The sequence below is a fragment of the Notothenia coriiceps genome, unplaced genomic scaffold (genome assembly GCF_000735185.1).
Source record: "Notothenia coriiceps isolate Sejong01 unplaced genomic scaffold, NC01 NC01_scaffold00037244, whole genome shotgun sequence".
In the NCBI taxonomy this organism is placed as follows: domain Eukaryota; kingdom Metazoa; phylum Chordata; class Actinopteri; order Perciformes; family Nototheniidae; genus Notothenia; species Notothenia coriiceps.
Window position 1 is genome coordinate 26,819,373 of NW_011369945.1, and position 24,121 is coordinate 26,843,493.

Below are 24,121 nucleotides of genomic sequence, written 5' to 3' on the forward strand. Positions count from 1 at the left end.
CATTGAAGGTTACAAACTTGTGGTCAGAAATGGGCAAATCGAATGCAGAGCAGTTCAGAGGAGTTACACCAGAGCAGCAGATCAGATCAAGTATATGTCCTTTTGAGTGTGTGGGAAAGTCAATATATTGCTGTAATCCAAAACTGTCCAGGCATGATGTAAAGTCCTTTGTGAGATTATTGTTGACATTGTCAAGTACATTCACAATTGACCCCACAAAGTAATTGAATAAGCTGCACCAATTTGCATAATGAGTATTTTTTTTCTTTGGTACTTTGAGAATATTTTGATGCCAATACTTTTTGACTTTTAGTTGAGCGACATTTTAAATGCAGGACTTTTACTTGTAAGAAAGTATTCATATACTCTGGTAGTTCTACTTTGACTAAAGTACAACATCTGAGTACTTCTCCCACTTCTGCACACATCAGTTTGTATTACAGCATAGAAACATTTTCTAAGGCTCCGGACAATACAATAAAACGCTGTGTATTCAGCTGGGTGCAGCTCATTTCTGCCCCACCGCAGACAAATCAATCTAGTACTGCTGGCCTGTTTATCTATTCCTCTTTACCCTTTTCGTCTGTTGCATTTGGGTGAAACTCATTTAACAAAAATAATATGAAATTAATCGATCACCACCTCGTTCCATTGCAGAAAGAAAAAAAAAATGCAGATGTTTTTAAAATATGAAAAAAAAGACATTGGATCAACGTGGTATTTGTTATTAAAAATGGCACATTTATTGCTACATTACTGTTATATACACAACAGTTCTCTATATCTACTTTATATATAAAAAATAGGAAACTGGAGGCACTTTGAGGACATAGCCTACATAGATGTTGTCCCCAAACATGAGTGAAGACAGAGAGATTTGTAGCAGGTCATCTGTTGTGGAGGACAGAAAGGGTCTGTTAACGAAGAATATCAGGTGCATGTTTTGATCCTCGGATACTGCAGACCTATCTTTCATGTAAAGAAATAAAAGTACAAGTCTTCAATAGAGATTTTTCATATCACAACAACACCACATTTTTTCTTCAGAAAGGTTAGAGTAACTGACAAAGAAAATAATGCTTGGGGCTAGTCCGTGGGGGTAAGATTTGTGATAAAATGACAGGTACAAAAAACCAAATACTGTTACATATAAGTATCAGCTTACAATGATAAAGCTGACATATCATACAGCTGTACATACATATCAATGCACATGCCAGTCAAGGACAAAATTATATTTAACAAAATCAGTACATAAAAGATGAAGCATTTTAAGTAGTTTTCAGCGTCTAATTTGAAGACCTTTCATTATTAGTCATCTTACGTTTAATAACACAGCGACACTGAGGCGGTCAGCGTCCACTAGTGTGCTTCTTCATTTAGATGTTCTGAGACACTGTCAGATGTAACTGAAGTATATATGTTTTTATACATCTGTATTATAAAAAGGTACAACCTATAAATCCTCAAATGCAACGTCATCCACCATGTAGCAGAGAAGTATTCAGGCACTGGTGAGTAACCATTATCAAAACTCCCAAAGTCAGGAAAATGACTAAGGCCACCCTTTTGATTCATTTTATGCTTCATTTCATAATGAAACAGTGAATTATGTTGCAGATTGTGCAGACCGCCCCTACTGCCCCTTCCTCAAACTCATCAACAAGCTCTTCAGAGAGCTGGACATCAGGGAGAGGAGAGGGGGGTGTGCTGAAGAAAATATTGTTTCATTAAAGAAAAACTGTCGCAAACACCAGAACAATCCAATTACAACTGGCCTGACAGGGTTGTGTTGACACATGCATTTTTCTATTCTTTTTTTTTTTTTTTTTTTTTTTTTTTTTTTTTTTTTTAAAGAGAGCAATATCACAACATGTGATGTTACAGCCAGATAGGTTTGTCATTTCTAACGTTTCTAAGCACCTGGCACAAAAGAAAACACCTCACTTTGTTCCTGGAATCTAAATTGAGAGTCGTCTTACATTTAAACAATGTAAACAAAAAAAGAAAGAGCATTCCAAAAGGATAAAAACAAAACTCATACAACTATCTTACAAAGTAAAAAATAAAACGATAAAAAAACAATGATAAATCAGTTCTACAAAAAAGGAAGATCCTTACAACAGGCTTTGCAATTGTTCAAAAAAGGGGAAAAAACAAAACACCAAATGCTCAACACACAGCAAAACAATTCCATAAATGGTGAGTAAATTCTCTACAGGGTAGCAGGAACACTCATGATCCCTTTCAATACTCAAAGATCTCCGTCTTGAAGAAACATGTGATTTACCATAATAAAAGTTGCTCCTAGACTTAAGTTTAGTAAGTTCACCATGCTGGAACAGAGTCTTCAGGCATGATTGACCGGGGCAGGCAGAAAATGACTGACTTCATGATGGTTGGTGATCTGAGCCGGGAGGAGGACACCTGTACCCGCAGTGCACAATGGATTCATCCTCTTAGTCGTTCCTGGGTTTGTATCTCGAGTCTTTGCTCGTGTCTGTGTCGGTGGGCGGTGCCTCTCCGGCAGTCTTTCTGCTCCACTTGCATGGCAGTGACCGTAACAGATGTACAGGACTTTAAGAGATCAAACTCGGGGATCCACTGTTGAAATTAATCAAAAAAAATGGCTGTGGCACTCTTTTGAGCCTAAGCAAGAAAGAAAAAAGAAAAAACATCCAGATAGAAAAAGGACGAGTCAGCCCTCTGATTGCCCGGTTATTCGCTGGATGTCTTCAAACCTGCCGGTGTAGTTCAGTCATCACATGATAAGATAATTTTGATGGCCTTTTTATCTTAATCATACACTACGCATTAGGCCTCTCTTGGGCACGTTCCTACAGGTTTCGTTGAATCATAAGATTTAAACCCGGGTGTCCCTCTTTGCCGGTGAAGAATGTAAGACCTGCTTTTCAGATGGGAATGCCAATAATCATCCAACAATACAAATCCTAACTCTGCTCACAGAAGCAGTTGATCCAAAAAGTTTCATTTGATCCAAACAAGTTTTGCTCCCAACATGTAAAGCAATATTTCAAAATGTCTTACAAAAACATGATCATAAGAAAGTCCTTATGTCCAATTTCCACTGTCTCCAAACCGGTGTCCTCGGTTCAAAGTGATGTCGTGTTAAGATTAATACATTTCCCTCCTGTAAGAGTGTGCTTGTTACTTTTGAATTCATAGTCAGGAATGTGGCCACCTGCTTTGTCAGTAATGAGGTGTGTGTGCGTGTGTGCTTTCCAAAAGTTGATTAACACACACTGAGATGCATGACAATGATAGATTAAGGCCACGTGTTCTAAGGGCTGCACAATCAACAGGAACTGGAAGAGAAAGGAGAAACACAAATTAATATATTGCAACAAAACTAAACATTTTCAAATGATATTATCTTGAAGGCAACATAAATGCTACTCTAGATGCTCTGTGCACTGACCTAGGAATTACATATGTCCGTCTCCCATATGACCCCCACCAAGCTGCATGGAGGGGTCCACGCCTGAAACTTTCTCCTCCTCTCTCCTCTTGAGGCAGGCAGCCTTTGGGTTCAAATTACGCTCTTTGAAAAAAAAAAAAGGAGCAACACTTAGATTAAAAACAAGAAGAGGAAGTATGGGACTTCTAGTGAACATCTCATTATGCTTCCTCAGAAATCTTTTAAGAGATTAAAGCAGAGTTTTAAACAAACAAAAAAGGTCAAAAGTTGACACGGGGGAACAAAAAGGAGAAAAGCAAGATAGGAAAATGAAAAGTAAGATGAGAATCAGACGCAGGCATTTGGCAGAGGGCAGGGATACACTTCCTCAAAGATTCTCCCTTTCTTCTCCCTTTTTCAGAGTTAAGAGTAAAGAGAACGGCAAAGGGAATGCCACACAGTCAGTGAGAATAAACTTTAACAAAGATATTTTCCTACGGGTGAATGACTGGCAGCTAGTCCAGCTACAATCAGAGATGGTTGTCGTCTGTGTGGATCAGACCTTCCTGTATCGGCTGACCTACCTCGAACCTGCTTCTCCAGGCCCATAATGACCTGCACAGCCTGCTGCAGGATGATAAGCTTGGTCTGGGCCTTGTCGGTCTGCGTGTGGACCGAAACCATCCTGCCCAGCTCTCTGAAGGCTTCGTTAATGTCGCGCACGCGCACCCTCTCCCTAGTGTTGTTAGCGTGGCGACGCTCCTTCTCCCTCGCCTCCTTCTCCTCCGCAGTCAGGTTCTCATCGTTCACCGAGACAACGCTGCAGCCAGGAGGAGAAGTGGGGATGGGAGGGGCCGGTTAACAAACCCAAATCACAGCTCTTACTAAACCAGGACTACATATTCTCACAAAAACGACACTTATACAGTTTTCAACCTATGACGCAGCTTTAAGCTTTATATTTGTCTTCCTTTAGAATATGTATTCTGTTATTAGGAAACGTTTTATATCTTAAATGCATGTTTATATTTGATGCCATATTTCAAGCTCTTCACCCAATACGTTGAGACGAGGAGTTGCTGAAGAAGATCCCAGTGGAGGGGCTGTTTTGCAGTAGAGAGAACGGAGGGTAGGTATAACTCTTCCCGTGGATCTACAGCACGCAAATGATGTCACAACCAAATGATTTCTATAGAGTAACCGATCATTTGGGAATCACGATACCAGGTGTGACTAATCTGTCCTGAAGTCTAACCAACCACAGTTTATTTAGGTCATTTGGGTCCAGGGTGGAAGTTCAGGGGATATAGTGACTGTCCAGCAGAATGACAAAGAAGTTATGAGGAGAGAGAGAGAAAGGGAGAGAGAGGAAGCAACACCCTCTGCCAACATAGAAAGAGCCACAGAGAAAAGCCAAGAGGAGAGACTGAGGGCATTAAATACATCAGCAGGAGATGTATTTATCTGAATGTGAGGAAGAGGAGGTCACTGCTGATATCTGTAAAAAGAAAATGACAGAGGACGAGGGAGTGGATGGGGAAATGGAAAGGATTGTCTCTCGAAAACAGGGTGGCAAACTAAAGAGTTAATGCTTGAGAGGCTGGACATGCAGCACAGAGACACTGCAACACAGCTGAAGGCCGGTTTAACACCACACCACAGTCCTGCTTTCATGCCAACCAAAGGGGAGCAGACTGGGGCATTATGAAAAAATGTATAAAAAGAAACACTGAAATAATTAAATTAAAGAAGATGACTCTTTAGTTTAGTTTAAAGCTTAATGAGGCATCAGTGAAAAAAGCAAATAAGCACACAGAAAGATGTTAATACAGGGCGAAGCAGAGAGACACTTAAGCACTTCACAGGGGAAACAGACAGGCCATTATAAGACAACACATACTGCATCAGGACATCGAGCAGTGCTGTATGTGTTGCCAGAAAACCTTAGAGGATGAACTGGAGAATGGGCATGTCTTCAAAACAACCACACAGCTTCATTTCCTTACTTTGTTGATCCTTTCTTTTTAGGATCGAATGCAAAAAAGTGACATTGCTGATCGAGTTAACCACAACAAGTGGAGTCAAATGGATTACCAGAATGAGTTTGAAAAGTATTTGAAATAACTAGCTGGGAAGTGAAGCCGTGTGGGAGTTTCAGTTTGTAAAGAGGCCCTTCCCCTCCTCTCCCTTCCTCCCTGGACACCCACTGACCTCGGACTTGCTGCTCCAGGTTGAGTATAACGTTAACGGCCTGTTGCAGTACGATCAATTTGGTCTGCGGTTTCTCGTGGCTCATATGGAGCTGACACATGCGTCCCAGCTCCTTAAAAGCCTCGTTGATGTCCCGCACACGTAGCCGCTCACGGGTGTTGTTTGCCATCCTCCTCACTTTCTCCCGCTCAGCCTTAACCTCCACTGGAAGATCTTCATCGTCTTCCTCATCATCCAAACTAGCGAAGCGCCATTGGCAGATGAGGAGGGAATAAAACAACAGTATGGGTACAGTTCATCACTTCTGATAATAACTTCCCGATTATGGTCTTAGTCATGTCCAAACCAGATGGAGCGGGATACCCTTTCGGAGCAACTCAAAGCCAAACACTGCTACTGTAGCTACTGTAGCAGTGTATAGCTGTTACTGTAGCTACTGTAGCAGTGTATAGCTGTTACTGTAGCTACAGTAGCAGTGTATAGCTGTTACTGTAGCTACAGTAGCGGTGTATAGCTGCTATTGTAGCGGTGTTTGGCTTTGAGTTGCAAGTTAAAGGTCCCATTTGTTTAAAGCCTTTCACTTCATTGAACTCCAAAACCTAACTTTTTTTATTTTCTTCTAATAATTGTCATGAAAGTATCCTTTGTCTCTACTTTTGCTACATAAGAATATTTAATGTTAATTTCTGGTAATTTACCTTTATATTTGATACATATGTTGACACCCCTGTAAGGTTGTCAGATTTAGAAAAGGAGATATTGTTACCCAGCTATTACTGTTCATGGATGTTGATTTAGATTTGTGATCTCTTGGTAATGCAGTCCTCCAACTACTAAGGTCATCCCACTCAACATAACAGATTAGGAAACTTTGAACACATCCAGTAATACCAGTTTAGAACAAAAGTATTAATTAATAATCAAATCCATTAAAAGTGAAATATAACGTGTTGTGATTTCATAGAGCCCTATAGTATACATGTATGAGAAATGATTGACTATAAACAATCATATCTCAAAGGTTATAAGACCATTTCCAGACACATATTATATACTTAAACCACAGCAGCATGTTTTGCCCTGAAATCTCATGCAGTGATAGAAGAGTATAAACTTTGTGCTAAAAAAAGGTTTTAGACACCTCGTTCCAAGCCGGGCTTTCACGTCTTTTTTCTCGTCCTCTGACCTGTCGGTGATTGAGCAGTTTTCATCGTCCTCCTTGTCCTCTCGTTTTATATCAGACCCACTGGAGCGATTGAGGCTCCCGGACAGGCCTGCACAGGCATTCAATAACAAAGATACTGAATAAGAGGAATAGAACCAGTTAATGTTAAATTACATTCAATGGTGGGAAGTATTATCCCACGCTGTGACATCAATGTGAACAAAAGATCATCAAAAGTCTCACCGGTGAAGCCTTCAGGCTGAGAGCCCGGCGGGCCTGACGCGGGGCCGTGGTGACCCCCGTGCATCAGGCCTCCACTAGAGGGCAGACCAGCAGAGTCCTCATGGAGGCTGGACATCTTCAGGACAACAATGAAACCGGGTTTAAATGATCATGTAAAACGTGTTTGTAAAGCGCTCTCACTGTTGCTTTTTCTTTCATTTGACATATCAAACTTCATTTAGTCACTGGCGCACAGATTTCCTTGGCTGCTATTTGTTTGTCTCACCAGTCCAGGCAGGCGGCTGGCCAATCCGAGTGCTGCGCTGGTGAAGGCAGGAGGTAACCCTAAGCCTGACGCCAACAGACTGTGCATCTCAGCCAGGCCTGGCCCTCCTTGTCCGCTGGCGTGACGCTGAAGAACATTGAGGGCTTCGTCCAGACGGTCCTCCATTTTATTGGGCTACAGAGAATGAAGGATAAGGCAGACTGAGACGGCAGAAGGTGATGCAAGCATAACCGTATAGCATCCTGTGTTTTCCTCTGTCATTTACTTCAACCATCTTTTGTTGTATCTCTTACGTGAAAAAAAAGGGGTTGTTGTGTTTGTAAATTAATGAAGGTGGGTTTTTTGCACGAACATTCTTGCAGTAATTGTGAATTTGCACTTGTTTAGTAGTACACAACTGTATGATTTAATTTGTAAATGTTATTTAACGATTATGAATGCATATGTGCAAATAGATACATTTATAGTTTTAGGATGTACAATATATTCATATATAGATATATTAACATTTGTTTTTTTGATTTACATTCTGCATCTATCCAGCACCTGTGGGCATAAACGCTTATGAACTCAAACGTATGCCGACTCACCATGGACTGAAGTCCACTGTCAAAGTTGGGTGAAGGTGTGGCCTGGCCAGAGGACCGAGTCCACTGGGATGCAGAGCCTAGAAGAGAGATCACAAGGTTCAGTTCAGTTGCCCTCATGTACTGCATCAGCTGATCTCCTGCTTTAAACTGAACAAGTCCACTATTTTAAAACAAGGCCTCTCTTTATTGGTTCACGATCATCATCTTCTTCCCTCTTTTGTTCTCCTTCACCGTGTGCCAGCAGCAGCTTGGTGTACGAGGTGTGTGACGAGCTCACTCCTGGACTCAGTGCACAGACAAATGGGGAAGTGACCCCAACCCACTTTCTACTCTATTTTTCCCATTAGTTCCCCATAGTTATATTTGGATGGCGTGTGTGTGTGTGTGTGTGTGTGTGTGTGTGTGTGTGTGTGTGTGTGTGTGTGTGTGTGTGTGTGTGATAAAGATCAAGTGACAGTTAAGCTGGGTGGTGGACCTGTTTAGTGTAAACAGGTAGATGTACTATGTCTGCTATTTTATAAATTACCCATTTCAACTAAACGCGTATTTTTGAATATTGGTACGATTTAAGTGAGTAGGTAGGACCTTTCTTAAAAATCTGAAATGTTTTCACTTTAAATTGCTACTTAAAAGTATTAACTGACCGTATCATATATTTGAAGTGTGACATTATCGATGACTATTAAGATGGAAGTTTGCACATTAGAAAGTATGGATCCCTCAATACACAAAAAGAACTTGCACCGCTAACCCAATAGATGGAGCTACTTGTCACTAAGAACCATTCAGGCTTAGTCAGAGGGACAACAATGTATTTTAAAAGATTATATAATTCCATTATATGACAGGAAAGAACCCTTGTTGGACCAACAAACCTACCTAACAGCCGGCTCACTTTGAGACCTCTGGGAACAAAAGACTAGAGATATTCCCTCACCTGATACAGCCTGGGGAGAGCCAGCGGGAGTGGACGGAGACGGAGGGTAGGTGTTACTGTGTGGATCGGAGGGATAGATCTGGAAAGAGGAAGAAATTGTTTCTAATTAAATAAAATGCCAACGTATTCCTTTACATGAATTTTGGTCTAGAAACACAGCTTTGCCATGAGTACATCTTTTATTATAACTTACAGATGCTAGGGCTTTTCCAATCTCATCCCCTGAACTTCCTGGTACTGTTCCTCGATTTGCTTTTGGGGAAGGAAAAAAGTATTGAAATTAGATCCTATGCTCAACAAATACTAAGCAATGTGACTATACTGGAGGAAAACATGAAGCACTTTTCACACAAAAAGGTTTACCCATAATGGGGTCAGCCATAGGGGGGGTGTGGCTGGGGACCCCGAAGCTGCTGGGGCCTGAGTGGAAGCCCGCAGGATGAGCCCCGTTCACCTCCCCGCCATGCATGGGGTAGTTCTGGGGAGAGAGGGGCAGTGGCTGCCGTTTCTGAAAAACAAAGACCCCCAATCATTTAAAAGCACGAGCAGACAGAAGCCCTCAATGATGCATTAGTCAACACGTGTCAAAGACCTCATAATGCCTTCAAAGAAAAACTAAAAGTATGAACCAAAGTATGAAGGCACAACTTACCAGTCTGTCTTGGGGGTTGATGGCAGTGAAGGGAGCATGCTGGCTCAGATGGGGGGGGTTGCCCAGCATGGTAGTATATCCAGGCTGAACCATCGACCTGGCAGTGCCCCATGGATCAGAGGGCGGGTGAAGGCCTTCTGTCGGGGGGCATCCAGCGGAGGAAAGGGGGGGGCAAGAAGGGCGAGGGATAACCAGCCACAGGAGAGGAGAGGACAATGAAGGCCACATATGAGACATGTCACATTACTGTGATGACTTCATTCAACTGTGATGCACTATTCAGCACCCGGGCACCCCCGGTGTTCACTGGCATACGGCTACAGCACCTACGGTCACCCGAACATCCAGCAGGATATTACGGGGAGCTCATTCTACAACCATACCGGCTTTAAAAAGGAATATTCCAGGTCAATATTGTTTTTATAGATTTTCTATACATTTCCCCCCATTGACAACAAGTGTCTAGGTCAGAATTAACTTCTCAAACTAAAACAATGAACAAAAGGAGACTCTCAAAGCAAATGTTGTTTAGACTGACCTTGCATGTAGAATGGTGGTGGGTAGACATTTCCTGCCTTCGGGGCTGGGTAGCCAGCGTTGTCCCTGGTAAACTCCTCTCCTGAGGCCGATGCATAAACCTACAAAGGATAAACAGTAGAGAAAAATGTAACTCTTTAGTTCAGAGCTTTGAATTGTGTCATAAATCACTTTATATCAACGATTTAATGTATATACATCTTTCCATTCAGTAGATGCTATATATGGCATATTTATTTTGAGATACTCATAACAAAGTTCAGTGGGAGCTTCCTCGTGCTTAGGATGGAGACCACAGATTAGTTTTCTCATAAAAATAGTATCTGGTGTTAAGTTTTCAAAATTATAAAAGAATATGTTTGCATTAAATCCCTGATCAAACAGCTCCTAAAAGTATGTGTTCCTTACTAGGCCGGAATCTATTTTTACAATCAGGTTTTACTATTTAATTGGATAAACAGGCGACTGCAACATGGCTGCAGACTGAGCATAATGTATCGAATGTGCTGTGTCAGTGATTTTATTGGGCTCTGTCTCCAATCTCTTTAGGGCCTTTTTACATTTGATCCTATTAAAAAGAAACACACTGAGATAATTACAGATATACAATGCACACTTTCTAACCCAGGATGATGTGATCACACAATGGGAGATGCAGTCGGATTTAGTACATGGTATAATGGGTATTAAGAAGCCAATGTTCTGAACCACCATAGCATTCTTAATCAAGATTATTCTAGACGCACAGCAAGTATCAAACTGTGTCTGCAGAACTCAAATCCAAATGGACTGAAGTTTTCTTCTGTAATTTGATTAAACAGAGAAAAAGGAGAGGGAAAAGAAGGGAGAGGAGAAGAGGGAACGGAGAGATGCACTCCTAATTACTGAACCATCTGCCGAATCCTGGATGGCAGCCAACTCCACTGGCAGCTGGGATAGAGGGATGGGGGAGGGAGAGAGAGAAAGGGGAGGGAGGCGGCGGGAAGGAGAGGGAGGGGGCTGTGGGGTAAGAGAGGAGGGGGAGGGGGAAAGGAAGAAACAGAGAAGAGGAGGAAATAGGGTGCCCAGAGAGCGAGGGAGAGGGAAAAAATGAGGTGGAGTACGAGCCATCAAACCCCGGCATGAATTCCCTTCAGTGATCTAACGGGTTGGCTTGGCAGAGACCACGAAATGTGGCCATAACGCAAAGGGCCTACAAATACAACACACTATAAATACAATCTGCAAATGAGTGACTGGGTGAATGAGTGGCTCCTCGCTCCCCCACCCCTTTTTTTTTTTTTACTTCGGTGGTGCAGATACACAGCTGTAAGAGCTGGATGTCCTGTGTTGCAGCTATTCTCCTACTTTGCGAGCCAAGGAGAGGCTTAAGATGCAGAATGGAATGTGAAAAGGGGGCGTAAAACATGACAACATGAGCTCCCATGGACTGACTGCAAGGGCTGAGATATAGTTCAGGACTCCAACGTTTCTGGATGCTAGTACTCACCGAGGAGGGCAGGCCAGGGGGCACCTTCCTGATCTTTTTTGGCTGTGTGCCTGAGGGGAAGAAGACAGAGGGAAATCACATAAGCATGCACACATGCACAAAGGTCTTAACTTATTGCAGCAGAGATTTTACAACCACCAATGTAGGGATTCAGTCATGCAAACAGAATCTATCCATCTGTCTTGTGACCACTCATAAAGGCCTAATCAAAAGGTATGTCGACTCTGATGTTATTCAGTGACTTTCCTCATTGAGCACTCAGGGATTTCACTTTCTTTAACCAAGCAGAAGTGAACATTTATTTTTCAAACCGCAACTAGAGAAGTGATGACAAACATGGTCTTAAATATAAATCTGAACAAAGAAAATATTTTTTTGTAAGGAATGACCATGACTGTATTGAACACTGTTGTAGATACTAGGCTTCACAAACTTACCAATGGGCTCCTGTGAGGGTCTCCTACGAGAGTTACTTCCCTCATATGAGGAATAAAACTGGGAGTTGGACTTCATGCCAGACGGGGAGAGGGCATCAGGACTGGGCATGGGCATTTCACTGGGCATAAAGCCCGGCTAGAGATGGTAAAAAAAAAACACAAGCTCATGTAGCGTAAAAGTAATAAATGATGGCAGTAAATTCAGATGGATTTATGGTAGGAAATATGTCGCAGAGACAATTCTTTCCTAAGAGAGCATCAGGAGAGAAGGGGCGATTATCCTAACTGATTTACCTGTGGTGCAAATGACGAGTAAGGTCCTCGCTCAGGCTTTCCTGTTCGGAGAAAGGAATATAAAACCAGGTCATGATTGTGAAAATTGGGCTTTTATGTCAATATTAAATCACAATCTGGACGTTCCCCTTTCTCCATTTGGGTGCCTCCCATCTGCTGTGTGAGTGTATATGATAATGTGTGGTATTTATGGCTGTGGACAGCAAAACAACAACAAATTGGCCCATTATAAATGGTTCAGGGGCAATTGTGCCAAACCTCTGTCCCCTCCCCTGACAGTTAAACAGAAGAGAGCTATAGGCTACTGGAGTCCCAAGGGAGAGCCTTGTTTGTGCATGGGTGCCCTTTACACCCCACCACCCCCTCTTGCCCTGAACACACAAACTGCAACAACAACACATGAAAAATCCCCTCCTCCACATCCTCCCTGATTACCCTGCTCCCTTCATCCATTGCCACCTAAGCATAAATATGGCTTGCCCTAAAGTGGCACATTGGTGTCTAACCTATGACTGACTTCTCTCTCCAACAAACACCTCATTGTGTTGGTTCAGTCACACAGTTCATTTATTTAAACTTCTACATTCCAGTCAGCATGTTCTTCTATCATTAAGTCCTGATATCAAAAACACTGGCCCCAAATGTCCATGGATCTCTTTAATAAGAAAACTAAATGCAATGTAAAAGGTGTCTTTGCTTCAACTGCTTAGTTCAAGTCACAGCTTCTTACCAACAATCCCTGATCCATACATGGGGGCGGGCGCAATGCCCTCCTGCTCACTGTAGAGGCCTTGTTCTCCATAACCCTGAGGGGAAAAGACAGTACGATAGAAATTAGGGTGATACAAAAAAAAATACAAGAACGTAGCCCATTATTAGTACCCCTTTCACACCAAAGCAGTTCAACTCATGTGTGTTCATGTGAAAACTCACATTAGCAAACTTGGCTCCGAGGTGTGTTTATGGTTCTTGGAGGAAAAGGTGCTTAAAAGATTCTTCAGCAGCTACTATAAGATCGCATATATCCATTTGTTCAACCTGTGATAACTACAGTTATACTTAATGTCTATCAAAATGTTCTAATAATGTGCATATATGTGTATAAATAAATCATTGTATACAAGCCCAGTGGGATCCAAACCATCCATAAGGCTTCCTCTTGGCCGACAATCTTTATAAAAGTTTGTAATGTGTGAGTCACTGTTATTTTATCATCAAGTCTGAGTATGTTTATGCTGATGTTCATGGATCATGAGTCCAATGTTTCCTTAAGAGTGAAATCAAACTCAAATGTAAGTAAACTTGGCAAATCTGAGTCTTTTTTTGAATCAGTCTAGTGTATAAAAGTAATGGTGTGGAACCAGGGGATATCTTAATATTTCACTACGAGGGTCTGAAGCTGTATCAGTGGGCAAATCCCATCTGAGACATTGGGTTTGTGTGTGAAAGCGGTATAGGTTACATGAGCACCCAAACTTGTGTTGTCTTCAAAAGCAGATTCTATCTAGTAAGTGAGGATAAACCGTACCCTTCCTTGGTTGAAAGATGGACTGTTCTGTTCTCCGGGCCCCCAGGGACCGGATCCACTCCTCTCATCTATACCTGTAAAACAAAGAACTGGGTTAGGCCTGTTAACCACAAAAAGGCAGACACATTCGTAACAAGGACTTACACTAAAGCTTTGCATAAGAGAATGATAAAGTTGACCTGCTTTGATACAAGTTTGTTTTCAGGCTTCTCAAAGTAACCTCAATTGAAGAGCGTCAGTTCCCAGCTCACAGAAAGACAGCATAGTGACAGTGCTGTCACATAGCGTGGATATGAGCTGTAGGAAGTTTGAATAATTAACACCCAGTATGAGGCACCCAGAATCATCCTCGACATTTTTCATTCTCCCACTCCAATCCTTTACATTTTCCATGGCAACAGTCATCCATTACCCATCTATTCTCTCACATTTGGCCTACACCTTCGCCCTAACAGAGACACACGCTGAAGTGCTGAAGGTCTCAATCTTACATAGTTAACGCATATTATCCCTGACCGGTGCACTCCAGCTTTTAGAGAGGTGAATGTGTTTGAAAGGAGTGATTTTAAAGCTTGGTGAAGCAGAAACTCCTGCCCGTCCCCTTTCTCTCAATCTCCTCTCGTACTGCAACACAGCATCTCTGGGGGAAAGCTGAAGCTTAATTGCATACTGATTTGCATAATTGTGCATATTAATGAAGCTGAGCACTATGAATATTCATATTTTTGTTTTGTTGTCTAATTAAAAAGCGGAGAGGGGAGAGGGGAGGGGGGTAGAGGCGGGCTAGAATCATGACAGGATCAGCAGTAGAACAGACTGATGGGTCCACAGCGCTGAGAGCTGCTAGATTGCCGTGACAACTGTGATCTATACGCACGACACCAGCAGAATAAGAGATGAAGGAGACAATGTCTTGTCCCCTCTCTATGGCTGACTGTCACTCTCCACGTCAATCAACGATGATAAAGAATATATATGAACCATTTGCTTCCTTGGTAAGTCATCAGAACCAGAACCTTACACGAGAAAAAAGGCTTCAAATCATGTTTTGAGTCGAGGACTGCATTTGACTTTTCTGACAGTTTTATTATCAATACTTCATTTAAGTAAGCCAATCGCAGGGTCAAAAAACAAAATGTTTTGTCTGCCTCTCACCTACATTATGACCAAGTATTCAGAAGCATATCAAACAGTCAGGGATCAAATACGAAGCGAGTTGGCCAGACACGAACATGTGTTATTTTTACCCTCTTTAGAAGAACTGAGGATTGGAAGGCTACTAGAAAAAGAAACATGAACTGTCACCTTTCATTCCACAAATAGCAGGGTACTTTTTGCACTTTGCAGAAAAATAACACACATCCCCTGTCATATAGAAATACCTTTTTCAAGGTAATCACAAGTGGGATTAGAAAGTGTTATGAGATTACATTTAATGCAATGAATTGTATGGAATAATGACTAATAAGTAAGTCTATTATTTCAACAAAAGGAGTAAAGCATAGAAATACCAACTGGATCTACTTAGCAGAACTATAGTGTAGGTTTACATCAGTGATGATAAATATTCTGTTCAAATAAACAATATTCTCCAGATGTACTGTGACACCACTCCTCCATTGTCGACCTAACAACTGTGTTGTTGTTTTAGTGACTTTAAAGACCCCATTGAAACCGTTATCTAAAAAAAAGAAGAGCCAAGCAATGTAGCTAGCTGTGGCTAAGCTGTATCACGTGATCAATACAGGGGACACCACCAGCTAGGTTTACACAGGTGTCTATAAAATACTCATGTGGGAAAATATATGAAAAGGCCATGGTTTACTTGTTTTGGTAATTTAGTATGTGTTAAAGGTTTCCCGCCAAAAAAAGAAGCAGGGAAGGGGTTTTCTTGAGCCTTGCTTTTAAATCTGTGTGGATGGGTAAATATGTTTACATACTCTGCTTAACGCTAGAACCGCCAACAGGTACATTTTACCCGCAGCTGTTTTTTGATTGTATGTAACTTTTTTTCAATAACATATTAAAGTGTCCCAGTCCGTGACTTTTCCTGAAAGTGTGTTATGTAGCACCCTCTGTTGTTAACAATTGTCAATATGAAGTCAGATTAAAAAAATCGCCAAAAAAAAAAGAAGCCATTTATACCTATATCCGCCAGCGGGTAATATTTACATCATAGAAAATGCAGCGTAAACATGACGTGTTGCTATAGCAACGCCTTTTGTCTACTGCGGTTCCTTATAGATAGAGAGATATATTGAGAGAGATAGATAGATATATTGATAGATGGATAGAGAGAGAGATAGACGGATAGATAGTTATAGATAGTGTAATATCTTGGAGAATACAAGATCTTGGATGACTGAGCTCACGTTGAGGACGTAATGCATGTGTGCAGGTTACGTGCCAGTTGAATAAAGATGGACACTCGGAATGAGAGAAGTAGTCCGCGTCGTCTGTTTATGTAGACAATTATATGTTCATAGAACAGAACATTACAGATATATCGATAGAGAGAGAGATTTGTACCTAAACAAAACACAAGTCTAACACCAAGCGTTTAAATCAGCACTCTTAGCGATATTTTAAACTTCATGTTATCTGCACAACACTATATCATATGAAAAGCTGAGAGTCCACAGACTCTATTGGTATAAGTTTCATCCCTGTGCGATCAAAACTCACTGTTCTGTATGATAAATAAAAGAACATTTTACCTTGAAAATCAATAGCGGGTACATTTTACCCGTTGGCGGTTTTAGGTACACAGCGACCTCTGGCGGTTCTAGTGTTAAAGATCGAATACTATACTACCGATAGTATCAACATCTCTATATTGGGTCTTAATCAAATCGAAGACTAGAAAAAAAAAGCTTGAACACATCTACCCTTTTTGCTTCAACCATGACATTTGTTTTTAAAATATGATTTTGTCACAACTGGGGTTGGATACGTTGGTTTCCTGTTCCCCACTTTCTTTAGGAAAGTTTCCTTGATTCAGAAAAATGCCGTTTCATTTATGCTTTTTTTTAATTTATTTTTTTTACAGTTTGTAACATGTTGCTTTTTCCCCCCTGAGATTCCTGTGACATTATATGATTTCCATTAGTGACACCATAAGTCCCTGAACAATGAGAAAACCATGAGTAGTGCACTACTCAGACTGCCTACCAGGACTGGAGAGAGAAAACCGATAGAAAAGTGTGAGTAACATCAGACAAATTCTCTGGTGAACCCCAATGCACTTCTCCTCCCAGCATGCAACGCCCCTTTTAGCATGGCTAGTCTATAATTACACAGGAAGAGATACTGGAAACAGACTGCCAGCCTGAGTCATAAGCTTCATGAGCAAAACTGTATGCTCATACATTGACCAAACTTGCAGACAAGTCTTGGCTTTTTAACGATCACGGCCCCAGGCACCTATAACTGAGTGTGCCGTTTTGTCTACACCTTCTTCCTTCCCTTGGAAGAGTGAGTCACGCAGACACAAAGCATGATGTCAGGTCAAATCTCAAGAGAGTGAACAATGTTAACGAAATACTGAACAATGTACAATAACACAAGCCTAGCTGTTTTAACCTGTGAGTCACCAGAAACTTCTCAAACTGTGTGCATTAACTCACTTGAAGTTTATAAATGAAACTTATATTTCAAAGTCCTAATTCTGACACACTATGAAATGATATACATGTCAATGGTCATACGTGCAAGAAGTTCCAATTGGAAATCTACTTATGAATGAAACATCCTTCAGTTCTTGTTCTTCACCAACACATCTGTTGGAATATTTCATGCAAATTCTAAACTCTTCCCCTTCTGCATTTGAGCCCATACCTAGGTTTAAAAATACATTGAAGGATTCTCAGTTTCCAGAGAGCAAAAAATGAAAGTGCGCTGAATTTACTTTAACTTACAAGTGAAAGGGATTGAGCAGGGAGCAGTGCAGAGATATTATCACTGAGGCTCAGAAAGGGAGGTTCCTCATAGCCACACATGTTAAACCTCAACATATCCCAAACCTAAACCATACTGGTGGAAAAAGGCATCTAACAGACTCTGTAAGGAAAACACGTGGCAGCTGCTCCACAGAAAAAAACAGGGATGCAGTTTGACCAAGTCAGGTTCTTTGAAACTAATGATATGATAGCACATGTTTGAGTAACCAGAAGAAACCTACTGTAATACTTATAGACAGGCATGGATTGTACACCAAGGTGCATTTTCCTTTCATTTATTATTTTTGCCAATTATGTGACGTGAATGTCCCGCAGCAGTGCGCTGACCTTTCCCTGTGCCAAAGCTCCTGTTTTGTAAAGAGCTTAAACAGGATAACACTAAATTGAATAAGTAATCTATAGACATGTTGGCGTAATGTTTTACTTTTTGGGGGGGAAATCGCCAAGCTAGCCGTTAACCCTGCTTCAGATCTTTATGATAAGCTAATTGTTTCGTGGCCCCAGCTTTTTGGCTAATATTGTAAGCTATAGAGGGTGGCTAACGTTTCCATGGTCCTTCTATAGAACTTGTTTAATGCTGTGAACTTGTCTCTATGCAAATCCTCTGTAAATTACATATATCTTAGCGGACCACAGTAGGTGCAAACTACATTTTTTTTACAAAAGACTAACAATGGTGAATATTTGATACTAAAAAGGATATATTTTGTGTAGATTACATTTATAAGGCAGAGGGAGAATGCCACGAGCAGCCGTTGGGTTGATAACATCACAGCTCTCTTTTGTAAGCACACACCTTGCTAAAAAACAAAAGGAAAATGTAAGTGGCCCTCAAGTGAATAGAAGAAACAGAGCCCCCTTTACCCCTCCCAGCCTCTGCTTGTCTTGTCTTTCATCTCAGCTTCAATATCCGGTTTCATTTGTTTTGCCAGCCGTAAGACCTACTGCACTTCCAGAGATTCGAAGATGACAGAAAGTTTCATGTAGGGCAAGTGGATCTTCCACAGTGGGAATTAAGATGGAAAGGTAGGCCTTTTTTTTTTAATCAAACCCCTTATTGTGTATGAGGGCAATACAAAAAAGTTAAATGCTGTGAATGTCTCAAAGCTGACTTGAAGTTGATTGTCCATACTGACTATGTATGGATAATGGCTGTAGGTAAAAATAAGTTATGTGAAAAGAAAGACATAGGGTGAAAGATTGCAGGATCAGGGAAACACTTTAGTCATGGAATTAGCAGAGGAGATTAATTGGGCTATTCCTATCAACCCCCACCCTCTGCCTTTGTCATTAAGTGATTGAATGGCAACAGCTGAGAAGGTGAGGGAAGGGACACCTGCAAGGCGAGGATGAGGAAGTGTTGAGGAGATGACGCCTGATCTACATAACATAAAATAACCTGGCAATCTTTCCTGTGGTTGCTTCCAATAATCTGTGATCTCAAACAGATGATTTCAACAAGTGGAGAACAGGAACTATCTCCTTTTCTATTACCATTCAAAACACCATGAATGAATGTGGGAGGGAGAAGTGAAATTACAATAGTTGTACTAGAGAAACAATAAGAAACATCTCGAGCATTTAGTGAGCAAAATTAAGAGAAAGAAAGAAAATATAATACTACATTTCAATGTGTTTAACATGAAAATACAACAAAGCATCTTGTCTTATTTCTACTTGTCTGTCATAACATTTACTGACATTTCTTTCTTTTTTAATCAAGAGAAGAAAATCCAGAAGAATACACCATTTCATTTATTTGGGAGGCTAACAAATAAAGTAAATCAGAAAGAAAAAATGAACGAAAACAAGGAAATAATCATCTGTTTTCTTACCTGAACCTCCAAACTGACTGCTGGCGAGAGTAGTTGGACGGTTCTTCCCGTTTGATACTGGAGGCTCAAACATCTGAAAAGAGAGACATTATACTGTAAGCTGTAGTCCATCTATGACTTTGCTGAGTTGGTTCCTCTCCACATGTGCAAAAGGTTGATTAGGTGCCAATTCAAATGACCCTATCCTTTTCATCCAGCTACAATGGTCATGAATACATCTACACATTCCAGCTTTGAGTGACTGCTAACATGTAAGTGACACAAAAACAACATGAGTAACATATACACTGCCAAGCTTCAAACAGTGACCAACCGGCCCATTCATTGAGTTCCTGACACTCAGTCACATATCAACATTCTACATTTAAAGTGTGTCTTTAAGCACAGAATGAACTGTAAAGGATGCACATTTAAGTCAAGCAATCTTCAGATAGATCTTACCGCGCTAAAATCCAGCAAGTCGTTGAGCTCCTTGTCTGTTTCCACTGCAGCCATTCTCTGCCACTGTTCACTTGGCCGTTTCAGTCTCAGCAAGCAACTACAAGCAGACCGAAGGAGAATATTAGTATATTTTGCCCGTCGGTAAGATGATTTATATTCCTGCAGAAGTAAAGCTGGATATTACCAAAGTCAAATATTACCACAATATTGTGACTACTGGAGCTTTCTCCAAAATAGAATCTAAAAAAAAGGAAGGGGGCTATAGGTTTGGAAAAAAATATGGCTGTATATCCAAGCAGTTTGATGGATTCACTGTTTTTCCACTTACCTGGAACAATCCACTAAAAGGTATAAGAGACTGAAATACTTGCTGATATTTTTCAATTGGTTTTACAAATTGGGTCTTGTTTTCATTGTTTTGTTCCTGTGTTAATGATAGAGGTGGTTACATAATGCCATGGGCAACTGGACATTAGAGGTGTCTTCCTTTTCACTAAAAAGTAAGTGGTTCAGAAAATAGTTAAACTGGAGACTTGTTTTAACATGTCTGAGTGCCTGAGTTTTTGCCTTTTACATTTTAAAGTGTTGTATAGTGGTGCTGTTGTGTTCCCATATCTCAAAAATAGAACCCTGGTAAATAAAATGTTGTCACAAGTTCTAATCTTACTTTAGATAACATTAATTACAACTCAAAAAAATGTCTAGACTTGCATACCAATGTCATTGTAATATTGGTTATATTTCCCCCACCATTACAAAGAGGATGATGATTCAGGCCTATGACTCAAAAGCATTTACTCTGGTCGAAAGGAAATATCACTTAAATTACATTATGGGAGGGCTGACATACATAACAAAATAAATAAACATTGCTAAGCCTTCAGTAAACATGCCTACAATGTAAAATATAGTTCATATTAGCATGTCACCCTGGACCATCAATCTACTGAAGAAGTACTGACAAGTCAATACTAGAATTTCCCTGCAGACCACAGATAGGTGAACATGGTTCAGCCACAGGCCACACCACACTCGATGTTAGTCAGGCCCTGGACGTCACTTACATGAAAAACCAAACTGTTCCAACACTTCTTTTGAAACACAGAGTAAGCTAATACACAACCAAAGACTCACATAGGATAGGTGCTGTATAAACAACCTGTATCAATAGCAAATTCTGCCCATTTGTGTAAAACATCTAAATTAGTTGCTTCCATTTCTGCATTAGGTGGGCAAACCAGCAGAGACAATTTGCAAAACAAAAGCTCTGCAGTAAATACCAGCTGTGGGAAATCATAATGTTGTGATTTTGTTTGTACTTAGAGGTGTTGATTCAATTCAGAGTTCACTTTTGTGGCTGCACAGTCTCTGAAGCTGTCAAGCAAAAATACAATAAAGTTTATCTCAGTTAATGTTGACCACTGATACTCTAAACTAATGCAGGTTTGTTGCAATTATTTTAGCTTTGTCATTTTACAGTGTTTATATCAAAAGATACTAAAACAATTAAGTGACTTCAAGAAAGAAAGGGAACAAAAGCCAAAATAACAAATACACCTACAAGCAGTAATTATTGTAAAAACAAAGTGGGAGATTAAGATTTTTTGAGACATGACCTAGTCAGTTGTAATTTGAGACAATTTAACTTCTAACACTTGAATAACTCAGTATCGTTTTCACTGCATGACTAAAGATTAACTTTTAGTCGAAAATAGCACAACTGGAAACAGAAAAGGTGATTAGTTTCAGTAATTTGAGCTGTTCATAGCAACTACTTACCCATCACATTAAAGTGTATCCAACTTCAATGTTGTAAGCATAGTCAGTAAAGCCACAACTTTGTTTACAGAGAGTAATACCGTGACAACACCAAAAGTCAACCATTTGTTGAAACTACATCTGCATGGGATTCTGAAGGCATTAAAGGATGCAACCACCAAATTAACTGGGGGAAACACAAGAACAACGCAATGTAATTAATGTTGCAAATAACCAATGTTTTAAACAGTGACTACCGAAAAATGTGTTTTTACACCAGACAATAAGCCAAAAAACTTCAGCACCACTCTAGTCGTTTCTGCCTCTCGCTGAGCTGAGGTCAAAATGGGGGATAAGTGTTTAGCCCCTCCTAACAAATGGAAGTTGCATACGCTTGTCTTGAGCACCCCCACCTCCGGCCTTCCCATTTGGAGAAAAGTTTAAGGCACAAATACCCACACAACACCTCATACCTGGCGACAAATAAAAGAGGGTCTGCTATCTACAACATATTGTTGCATGGCTCAGTGTAGGGTTTAAAACCCTGCGGGACGTTTAAAAACGGCCTTGAAAACCTGTTGCCTGCTCCTCACGTCGAGCAGGAGAATGGGGCACTAATGAACACAAAGACTCGGGCCACCAAAGTTTCAGTAAAACGGTCAAAACGCAACAAAATTAGTATAAACGTCAAAAGTGCCCTGAAATAACTGACCGAAACGTGTTTTGTATTACTCAAGATAAAATAAAAAAGTGTAAAGCCTCATTCGGTGGTAAAAAAATAATAGTTATACTTTTAACAAAAATTGTATTTTAATTCCACAATCTAGTGTTGTACGTTTATGATTACAGTGCTATACTTGTGAAACAGGCACACATCTTGATACCAGGTGGAAGAGATAGCCATTTTAGCTTCAACCAGGAATGTTGTACCGTTAGCTTAAACCGATCAACGTCTACTTTTACGGCTAACGCTCGTGCGTTTGTTTCTAGAAAACCGACATACGGGTACCAAACACAGTAAAATCATAGGGGGGCTAGCTAACTCGGTCAAGCAATATGCTAAAGTGCTGTAACATTATGACCCACTGAAGTGAACAAAGAAATCCATTACACACACACAGGCTAATACTCGTTATAGTAATAACAGCTCACTAAGGCCGGAGGGACGAAAATCCAAGACCCCGCTCTTCCCGGCTGTGCCACTCGGTTACAACTTAAACGATGCGCTTAAAACTTGATTATTACTCCGGTAACAACGTGACACACGACTACTGTTTGACGTGCATATGTTTGTTGTGAATGTGTATGTGTCGATGTATTTACCTGGACAGTTATATGGCATCCAACAGGGAGAAATCGACGGCCGCAGTAGAGAGAAAAACAAAGTTAGGGATAGGATCCTTCCCCCGTGGTCCGGACTGTGGGCTTGATGAAAATGAAGAAAGACAATATGAACCACTCCTCCGTCGCCTCGTCTGGTTGACGTCTTCGTCACGAAACTAAAAACACGTTTTTAACACGAACCATAACTCTTAAACGGCTCCGTTTCCTTATTGTAAGAGCAAATGTAACCATTTCATTTTCCAAGTAGACATTTTAACAGCCTCCACATTGTCGGTTCCAATGAAGTGAATATCACTCCGCAGCACAGCCTACGGGGGGACATGGACGCTGAAACATCAGCGATGTCCAATCTTGGTTAAAATGAAGCAGGTTTCGAGAACCTGTGTAAAGACGCGTTGATTTTTTTCAAAATGCAAAATGTCACTGTTTTATGGCTGTAAACACGACGCAAAAGCATCAGAGTATCAATTCGCGGGATCTATATTGACTGGCGGATGAAGACAGCGGAAAGCCAAACAGCCTAGACTAGTGGAAGATGGAATGATAATATGAGAGGGAGGGCCAATTGGATACAACGAAAAAATGATTGGCAAGTTAGAGGCCCACATATATTCCATCGTCGACCTTTAGGGCTGTCTTATTTAGCTTATGGATTTCTTTCTTTTTTAAATTTTGTTCCCAAGCTCTGCGCTACAAATATTGTGTTCGTGAGAGATGAGTGTATACGATCGTAATAAAGTTTTTCATTGGGTGGATTGTAATTGGATATCTTTTCTTAATTCATGCCCAAAAACATTAGATTATGGGATGACCTTGGTATAAATAAATGCCATAACTGAATATATAGGCTACATTATAATATGAATGATCTTGAAACATAAACCATCACGATGTAATTTAATTTACTTTTTTTGTTAAATAGTACAAAATGTAGTCCTGTGATTGAGGAGACACTATATGAAGTTACTTAATGTTATGAATAGACTACATTCCTGAGAAGTATTTTTAGCCATCACAG

General features: G+C 40.6%; 1 protein-coding gene across 5 annotated transcripts; it reads right to left on the reverse strand.

Annotated features, from left to right (window-relative positions):
- Nucleotides 1-718: 718 nt before the first annotated feature.
- On the reverse strand, nt 719-23,398 carry LOC104965130 (transcription factor E2-alpha). Of its 5 annotated transcripts, none has more exons than XM_010794088.1 (20): nt 23,083-23,398; nt 20,002-20,098; nt 19,561-19,633; nt 13,767-13,840; nt 12,969-13,044; nt 12,239-12,279; nt 11,945-12,080; nt 11,508-11,557; nt 10,020-10,119; nt 9,482-9,618; nt 9,193-9,337; nt 9,023-9,081; nt 8,830-8,908; nt 7,893-7,969; nt 7,303-7,476; nt 7,038-7,152; nt 6,771-6,903; nt 5,630-5,868; nt 3,440-3,562; nt 719-3,326 (listed from the first exon to the last, which is right to left on the reverse strand). In XM_010794088.1, exons 2-19 carry the CDS (start codon nt 20,053-20,055, stop codon nt 3,447-3,449), a joined length of 1,878 nt encoding a protein of 625 aa, XP_010792390.1. In that variant the 5' UTR covers nt 20,056-20,098; nt 23,083-23,398; the 3' UTR covers nt 719-3,326; nt 3,440-3,446. The 5 variants fall into 5 exon arrangements, with proteins under 5 accessions (XP_010792390.1, XP_010792388.1, XP_010792392.1 ...); XM_010794086.1 differs by having other exon boundaries at nt 6,771-6,930; XM_010794090.1 differs by lacking the exon at nt 5,630-5,868 and adding an exon at nt 4,003-4,238 and having other exon boundaries at nt 6,816-6,930; nt 23,083-23,396.
- Between the last annotated feature and the right edge of the window lie 723 nt (nt 23,399-24,121).